The following is a 9,008-nucleotide window of genomic DNA, read 5'->3' as shown; positions in this document are numbered from 1 at the left end:
CAATGATTATAAAAGACATACAGGTGGCTTCTTATAACACCTTATTTAGGCAGAACCTACAAATGACTAGGCACTTCAAACAAAATGATAAGGGTACTCCTTGCCCAAAACAAAGGTTCAAAAACATTCACATGAGTAAAAGTAGAAAACAAAACTTTATTTGATGAAAACTTTTTAAAAGTCCCAGTATGAAGTAACAAAATCAACAACCTACAAATCTCTTTCAATCCTTTGCATTTCAAGCAAAACATTCTCTTCAGAAATATGGCTGTTTCATAATATATAACACCTTCTGTAGGCTCAGCATGTGTGAGTGGATAAATGGTTATAAAATTCAAAGACGAAAAACTGAAAATATTTTAAAAATAAAATCTGAACCCTATCTTTGAGGTGTATTGCAATATGGTTACCAACATATTCAGCACCTTGTAGCAACCAAGTTACTGATTTGAGTCCTGGAACAAGCTCCTGAAATGAAAGAACAAGACAACCTAGTCTTTTGTGAGTCGTAGTTTAGCAGCGGAAGAAAAATCTACAGCAGCTAGACAGCTCAAATATACGAAATCCACATCTTCTTAAAATATAACACTCACTTTAAACAGCTAACTGTCTATATGGTTTAAAAACAGAAACGGCTCAGAGTTTGGAAATGGAATATGGACAGCTGTCCTCTGAGTGATCTGGGCATTCCTAATGCATCTTTAATGCTTTTATCACCATATGACTCCTTATCAAAGGGCCAATCAAATATGGCATCTCATTTTCCACATTACCTTGGGTATAAAAACTTCACATTCCCTTCCTCTTTTACTCTCTTAAAAAAAAAAAAAAAAAGTTTTTATTCTGGATTTACAGAAGTCTTTCAAGACCTAAAGCTCTTGTCAATATTTGATGGTAACATACCAAGTCAAGAAAGTCAAGAATATCCTGAATCAATGTACTAAGTCACCCTTTTGCACCAATAGAAAAGATCAGTTTCTTGAGTCTCTTCTCTTTTGCCTCTTAATTGAGAATCCTGAGAAAGTTAACCAGCAAATCAAATGAGTCAGGCAAGATACTGCTACAAGTAAAAGAACTACTAGACTCATTAAATAATTTTAAATGAGCTTTTACCATAAGAAAAAACTAGAAATTGACAGCCCCAACTTTTTTTGAAAAGGGCAGACGGTCCCTTAACTTCTTGACCTTAGGAGTAAAACTGTCTAAGGGATGAAATCATTTCATGCTTGAGTATTTCACATCTCGTTACTACTAAGTGAATTTGTGCTTGACTTTTTTTAGATAGCAGTCATAATTTAATTTGATTTTGTGAAACTTTTTATCCTGGTTGTCTATATTACTCTTAACTTTAAAAGGACAATAATCTATGCTTATCTGCTCATATATCTGAGATCATCCATTATAATCATATACAAGCTTATTTACTGGAGAACTACAAGATTATGTTTGTATCACAAGATCTATTCATATGTAATGCAGACCTAAGAAAATCTCCTACTATCTTAACACAGCTGTAGATACCAGTTGGACACACCAACCAGTTGTATATACCAGTTGTTCAGAAGCCAGCACAGTCAATCATAATCACTGTAACCCTGGCAGCCACTGTTCCTTCTCTCGTGGACACCAGACATCTTTTTCCACGGGGAGTCCTGATGGAAACTGGTACTTAAAGACCGGCCCAGCCGCCCACGCTGCTTCTTGGAGATACTGTCTTCACTCTCAGATCTGGCAATTCCCTGGGCAGGTGGTGGACGTTGTGGTTCTTGTCTAATGGTTCCAAATGGAAAGTTCCAAAGGCCAAATCTTTGCCAATTAAGTCTCTGGAATGCTATGATGCAATGCAAATTTCCCCCAACCTGAGAGAAAAAAAAAAAACTTGGGTGAAGAAAACGAAGGGAAATTACTTATACTAACATTCCTGTTCCTATGAACTTTCTCCCCTTCACCTGCTTCAGGATAGTACTTCACCTTTCAGACATCATCAGAGTGCATTATCCTGCATCTTTCCTGACCAGCTGCCTTTACAAAATATAACAATGCCCACAGCCACTCCTTGCAAACCCTGTGAGGCAGTTCTACTCTGTCCTATCGGGCACTATGAGTTGACAGCAATGGGTACAGGAGCCAAAACACCTTCCCCACATTCCTCTACCCCTCACACACATCTCCCCACCTGCCTAATTTAAACACCAAGACTATTCCTCGTTATCTCTCTTCTACATAATTCTCCATATATTAGTAGGGTTGTATCAATGGAGTGTCTACTCAGCCCACAGTATCTACCTTTCTCTGACGGCTCCCCCAGCAGCCTTATTTGTACCACATGACTGTGTCTCAAGGTCACAGTTAATGTGGATTGGCAGTGAACACCCAACCCAAGCTACACTAATCTTACTCATTCTCTCTCAGGACTATAGAATCAGCCTTGGGGCAGGCCAGTCTCTGTTTGGACTTTCACCTGAAAAGGAGATATAAATTGAAAGAGGATGATCTTCAGAAAGTAAATAACCAGACAAGAAGAGACAGGAATAACACGTAGCCCGCAAAAGAGTGAGGCTGACTAGCTACTTGGGCCATCGTTCCAGTATCTGGTAACAAGTCCAGGTTATTCGCCTTGCTCTTGAGCTTTAAAGATACACTTCTGTCCATAAACTGATTTTCCCTTTTCTGTTTAAGATGGTCTGCACTGGGTATGTATTATCTACAGCCTAAAGGGCACTGAGTATAATACTGCATTTCTGGTGAACAGGGAAATAAGCTCAGGTCCAATGGTGTTCTTACCTTCCTTGTTTTTCGATACTGCAGCCCCCTCTCTAAGTGCCGGATATCTAGATATTCTGGATTTTGAGTGTTTAGATCAGTAACAATATCTGCCCATCTAGAGTTAGAAGGAAAGAATAAAGCACAGTTTTAAGTCCAAATACCACTGTAATGGAACTTTTCACATGAGCAAATCACTACAATATTATCGTGGGAACAACTGACAATAATTTTCTTATCTCAAGATTGTTCCATCTAATAAATTTTAGTAAATTCATGTTTTTATGACAAATCTGTTTTTTTCAACTATTGCCAAGGTTTTCAGTTTTAAAAGGGTAGCTTTTCCTATTAAATAAGTATATGTCAACATGTTAGAGGATATTTTGCAGGCTAAAACAGAAACATTCCATATTTCCTTTTTAATCAGAATCAAGTAAATTTTTTACAGACTTAAAAGTTAACATATCTTTATTCATGGATATCACAATTGTGTAGCAAATCCAAAGGAATCACAAAACAATTACTATGACTAATATATGAATTTGGTAAAGATGCAAGATTCAAGGTCAATATAGAAAAATTAATTGTATTTTTGTACGCTATCAGCAAATAATTTTTTTCAAATCCGTTTATAATAGCATCAAAAAAAGAAAACTTTTAACAAAAGACATATAACACTCTATACTTGTATGTTTTTTGTTAAAAATATAAAACATTGCTAACAGAAACAAAAAGCCCAAATAAATGGAACTATATACCATAATCAAAGACTGGAAGAGTCAGTGTTGTTAAGATGTTAATGTTCCTCAAACTAATGTATGAATTCTATGCATTATCTTCTAATCAAAATCTCAATAGGCTTTTTAACAGAAATTGACAAGTTGTACTCTAAAATTTATACAGAAAAGCAAAAGTCCTAGAAAAGCCCTAAAACAATCTTAAAGAAGCAGCAGCAAAATTCACAGGCCTCATACTACCTAATTTCAGGACTTAGTATAAACTCTAGTAATTGAAACTATGGTATTGGTGAAAAGATGAACAAAAAGATCGGTGGAACATAAGAGAGTTCAGAAATACATCATACAGAATTAATATTTCAGCAAAGGCACCAACATGATTAATTGAGGAAAAGAAAATCTTATGAACAAATGATGCTGGAATAACTGGATAAAAACTGGGGAAAAAAGTGAAAGTTGACGTCTATGTCTCATATCATGAATAAAAATTAACTGAAATGATCATAAATCTAAACATAAAAGTGAAACCTACAAAGCTTTTAAAAGAAGACAGAAGATTATCCTTGTGATGCTGGGGTAGGCAAAAATTTCTAAAAGAGGTACAAAAGGGCAATAAACATAAAAAAGCAAAATAACTAAAACGGATTTAATAAAAATTAAGAACTTCTGTTCATCAAAAGACATCATTGAAATGAAAAAGCAAGTCACAGACTGGCAAAAAATATTGACAAAACATACATCCAATAAATACTAACAAAAAGACAACCCAGTTACACATAAAATAGGCAACACACTTGAACAAACACTTCACAAAAGAAGATGCAGAAATGACCAATAAGAGCATGAAAAGATGTTCACAGTCATTAGAGAAATGCAAATTAAAAACACAAAGAGATTCAATTTTATGCCCACTTTGTTGTTGTTTGTTAGTGCCATAGAGCCGGCTCCAACTCATAGGAACCATATGTACACTAACCCATTGCCGTCCAGTTGATTCCGACTCATAGCAACCCTATGAGACAGGGTAGGACTGCCCCAAAGGGTTTCCAAGGAGTGCTGGTGGATTCAAACTGCCAATCTTTTGGTTAGCAGTGAAGCTCTTAACCACTGCACCACCAGGGCTCCCTATGTACACCAGAAGGGATTTTCACCAACTCCCTATGTACACTAGGTGGGCTAAACTCAAAAAGAATGACAACAAATATTGGTGAAAATCTGAAGAGCACCTGGAACTCTCCTGCATCACTTGTGAGAGTATAAAAGGGTACAATCACTTTGGAGAACTCTTTGCATCTATCCTATAAATCAGCAGTTCCACTCCTAGGTATCTACCCAACAGGAACAAAACGTATGTCCTCTAAAAGACCTGTACAACAAAATGTGATATATTCGTGTAATACAACGGAAAATTATTCAGCCATATAAAGGAACGAAATTCTGAGACATGCTTCAATATGGATGAACCTTGAAAATATGCTAAGTGAAAGAAGCCAGTCACAAAGGACCACGTAGTATATGATTCCAGTTATATGAAATGTCCAGAACAGACAAATCCACAAAGATATAAAGTAGACTAGTGGCTGCCAGGTTCTGGGAGGATGGAGTTTCTTTGAGGGTGCTGAAAATGTTGTGGAATTAGATTGTGGTGACTGACGCAAAATTCTGTGATAAAATAAAAACCACTGAATTGTACATTTTGAAAAGGTGAACATTATGGTATGTGAATTATATCTCAATAAAGTTGTTGTTAAATTTTAATGAAAGAGTTGTACATGAAATTTCCTAACAACTTTATTCACGATAACCCAAAACTGAAAACAATCTAAATGTCCATCAACAGGAGAATGGATAAATAAATTGTGGTATATTCATACGATGGGATACTACTCAGCAATTAAAAAAAAGAATAAACTGATACACACGACAAAATGGATGAATCTCAAAAGCATCATTTAAATGAAAAAGGCCAGACACAAAAAAGTAGTGTACGATTTTATTTATATGAAATTCAAGAACAGGCAAAGCGAATCTAAGGTGGTAGAAATCAGAACAAAGATTGTCTCTGGGCCTTGACAGGAATGGCTAATGAGGAAACTTTCTGTATTAACGACAATGTCCCATATCTTGACTAGGGCGGTGATTATACAGGTGTATATGTTTATCAAAACTCACCTAATTATATAATTAAGATCTGTGCATTTAACCATATGTAAATCTTACCTCAATTAAAGAAAAAAATGGAAGTTTACATACTTTTTACAGTGAATGGCAGGATGTTTTCTACTTGATTCCCCAATTAAGATCCAATATTCTACTTCATGTGATGAGAGGGGGCCCCTGCTAAATACAAAACACATTCACAGTATACTTAATAAAGGTCTATTCGCTCCCTTGAGAATATTGCTTCAACTATATTTCAATAAAATATATACTAAAGTGTATTCATAATGGTATTCATTAAAGCTAGAATAGCTATTAGAGTTTAGGCTTGGGTAAACTTCTAAAGGCCTTTAAACAGAAAGCATAAATTAAATTTAGGTCTTAGTCCCCATTACAAAATCTAGGGCAAAAAAGTGGTAATAGTATGTATCTCAGATCCTAGGAGGACCAAAAAAAAAAAAAAAAAAAAACAACTTCTAGCATATTAGCTAAACGCAATTCTGCCAAAAAAATAAAGCTACAATGTTTAAAGAATGTAGGGTTGCAGCAGTCTGACTTGATGTAAGGAGAGCAAATCATCAATCTTCCCAATTTTCAGAGACTAAATATTTCTTAAAAGCTCTCAATAACACATATTCCTGGTGAAATATCGATATAAAAATATTTAAATGCTTACCTGAATGCTTTATTAGCTTTGACAGGGGTTGCTTCAAAGCCAATTGGACAAAAATAATGATTTTGGCAATGATAGATGTAAGCCAGTGATTCATCTTTCAATCCATGAGTTAATTTCGACAAGGCCCCTGAAGCTAAAAACAAAAAGGATCAAAACTGAGGGACCATAAAGCAATATCTATGCTTCACACAAAGGACTAGTTAAGGATTTACAGACGGAAAAGACATTACTTGGAATACACTGACATTATCCATTGCCGTCGAGTCAATTCCGATTCACAGCGACCCTACTGGACAGAGTAGAACTGCTCATAGGGTTGCCAAGGCTGTAAATCTTTACAGAAGCCGACTGCCCCATCTTTCTCCCACAGAGCGGCTGGTAGGTTCGAACTGCCGACCTTTCGGTTAGCAGCCGAGCTCTTAACCAGGGCTCCTTCACATTGACATTACTGGGGCAAAAACGAGAAGCTATTAAAAGATAAAAAAATAATAATAATAAATTGATTTTCAGTTTTACCCTTTAGACTGAAATTCAGATAGACTGAACAGCAAACTAAAGAACCGAAATATTTCCTTACTCACCAAGATCTTCAAATAACACACATACTTGTCTATAAAATTTAATTATCATATAAAACCCAGTACCTATTTTCTGGTTGTACACAACAGCCACTGAAAGTTTTTGAATAAGTACCTCAATATATTTACTTGTTTATAAATGATATACATATACTACTATACGACTATGTCCTTATAAAAGATATTTTAAAAGTAGGAACTTTTTAATTAGATTAAAATAAAGACATTATAATATTTTCTTCTCATGCCACAGTGATTATCTTGCACCGCCTCTAGAATGCACACACCCCAATTGGAAGACCATCGGTGTATACAGATAAATACAAATTCCAGATAATAGACAAGTTCCAAAAATGCAAACCTTTCCCACTAATACTTTAGCCTTTCAACAAAAGTTACACAGCCTAGAGGAGCAGCTTTCATGAACCAAGCAAGAGATAAGAAAATCTCTACAGAGATCCACTGGGAGTGCCACAACATCCTCTTATAACCTCTCCTTGTATAGTTCTCGTAACTATTTTCATTGTCCAGAGACCTGGTGACACCGTGGTTAAGAGCTTGGCTGCTAAACAAAAGGTCGGCAGTTCGAATCCACCAGCTGCTCCTTGGAAACCCTATGGGGCCATTCTATTCTGTCCGATAGGGCCACTATGAGTCAGAATCCACTCGATGGCAACGGGTTTTTATATTAGTTGTAAAGTTTAATTTCAGAAGTATTATCATAAGAAACAAAGTTCTACCAGCTCTTAGTACTTAAAGCCATTAACTGAGGTTTCATTAACTTCCATCTGCTGGGGGAAAGTAAATTATTCATTGACAAATAGCCCATTAAAGCTGGAAATTCTAATAATAAGTGAAGTAGATAAAAGCTCACAAATCACAGTTTTAAGAATTGACTTTCTGGGCACTGAAATAGCTGAAGACCACTAACAGCAGCACGTCTCACAGATGTAGCAGCCAGCTGAGGAGACAAGAGACCCCATAATCCCACCACACACACCCCTGACACACACAGACACAGCCTGTGATCCGCATCGAGACAGCAACATTTCTGGCTTAAACTTTCTGCAAGGTTTCAGCTACACCGTTCCCATAGACTTTTACTCCATGACCTACCACCAGGGCATCACTGCACTGCAAGCAGATCTTTGCTGCCCAAATCTCCAGTTCACAATGACAAAGGAAAAATAAGTCTTTCTGCATTTTGTTGTTGAATTCCCAAGTTAATTTAAAACCAGACACCTACAACAGAAACAAAAACAAAAAAAACAAACCTATTGACGTCAAGTCGATTCCAACACAAAGTGATCCTATAGGACTGCCTCACAGGGTTTCCAAGGAGCAGCTAGTGGATTTGAACCGCCAAAATTTTGGTTAGCAGCCAACCTCTTAACTGTGCCACCAGGGCTCCTGACACCCAAGGGCAGCTCTAAATTCTAGAATAGTAGTTCCTAAATCAACTCTTTCCAGGGTCCGTGTAGTATTTCATTAGATTCCATTAATGGATAAATTTTATTACTTTTGTAATTAGAGTGAATTTGTATATCTGATGTTTCTTCTAGATCGAATGCTTCCTTGATATCAGCTTTTCTTTCATATTATAATTTATCTGGGATCTCTTGCGTCCTCTGATTTCTTTTAATTTTACTGACCCTTCTCACAGACCCTCCCACTCCATCTAGATGCCAGTGATGCTAATACAACAAGTTATAAACTGCTCCAATGAAATCCTTTATGATCGGAAGGCAATGAGACGAGCATGTAAAAGGAATTATGAGCATTGGGCTGTCTGCGGATGTTGTCTCCCAGGGTCCTACTCTAATGCAGTCTCAGGACACAAACCTCGAAACTGTATAGTAGTTTGCCATTGCAATGTGTGGTTAATCACCTCCGTTGACTCTCTACCCGGAGGCATACATTTTGGTCTAAACATCCACGCTCCATTAAAGTTTATAAAAAAGAAGTCCCTATGAATCAGTAAAAATTATCCTGAAAAGTTCTTAATCACTTGCTGAACACTTAGAATGTAGAAGACAATGTTCAAGGTACTGCTAACATAAAGCTGAATAAAAACTCACTTCCTATCCTTAGGAA

The 9,008-nt window shown here is 36.5% G+C and overlaps 1 protein-coding gene across 2 annotated transcripts in view; it reads right to left on the bottom strand.

Moving 5' to 3' along the window:
• Positions 1 to 814: 814 nt before the first annotated feature.
• The window catches only part of BIVM (basic, immunoglobulin-like variable motif containing), a 21,980-nt gene continuing 13,786 nt past the window's right edge, over positions 815 to 9,008 (bottom strand). Inside the window, exons 5-8 of one of the 2 annotated variants that reach the window (XM_004384173.3) lie at positions 6,337 to 6,469; positions 5,754 to 5,840; positions 2,785 to 2,881; positions 815 to 1,859 (exon numbers count right to left, since the gene is read on the bottom strand). In XM_004384173.3, the coding sequence (XP_004384230.2) occupies positions 1,575 to 1,859; positions 2,785 to 2,881; positions 5,754 to 5,840; positions 6,337 to 6,469 (602 nt within the window). In that variant the 3' untranslated portion in view covers positions 815 to 1,574. The remainder of the gene's footprint in view (positions 1,860 to 2,784; positions 2,882 to 5,753; positions 5,841 to 6,336; positions 6,470 to 9,008) is intronic. The other variant, XM_023738540.1, reaches the window with a different exon arrangement.

The sequence above is a fragment of the Trichechus manatus genome, unplaced genomic scaffold, assembly GCF_000243295.1.
Source record: "Trichechus manatus latirostris isolate Lorelei unplaced genomic scaffold, TriManLat1.0 scaffold00118, whole genome shotgun sequence".
Classification (NCBI taxonomy): domain Eukaryota; kingdom Metazoa; phylum Chordata; class Mammalia; order Sirenia; family Trichechidae; genus Trichechus; species Trichechus manatus.
Note: the sequence above shows the minus strand (reverse complement) of the source record. Positions and strands in the feature narration are given on the sequence as shown.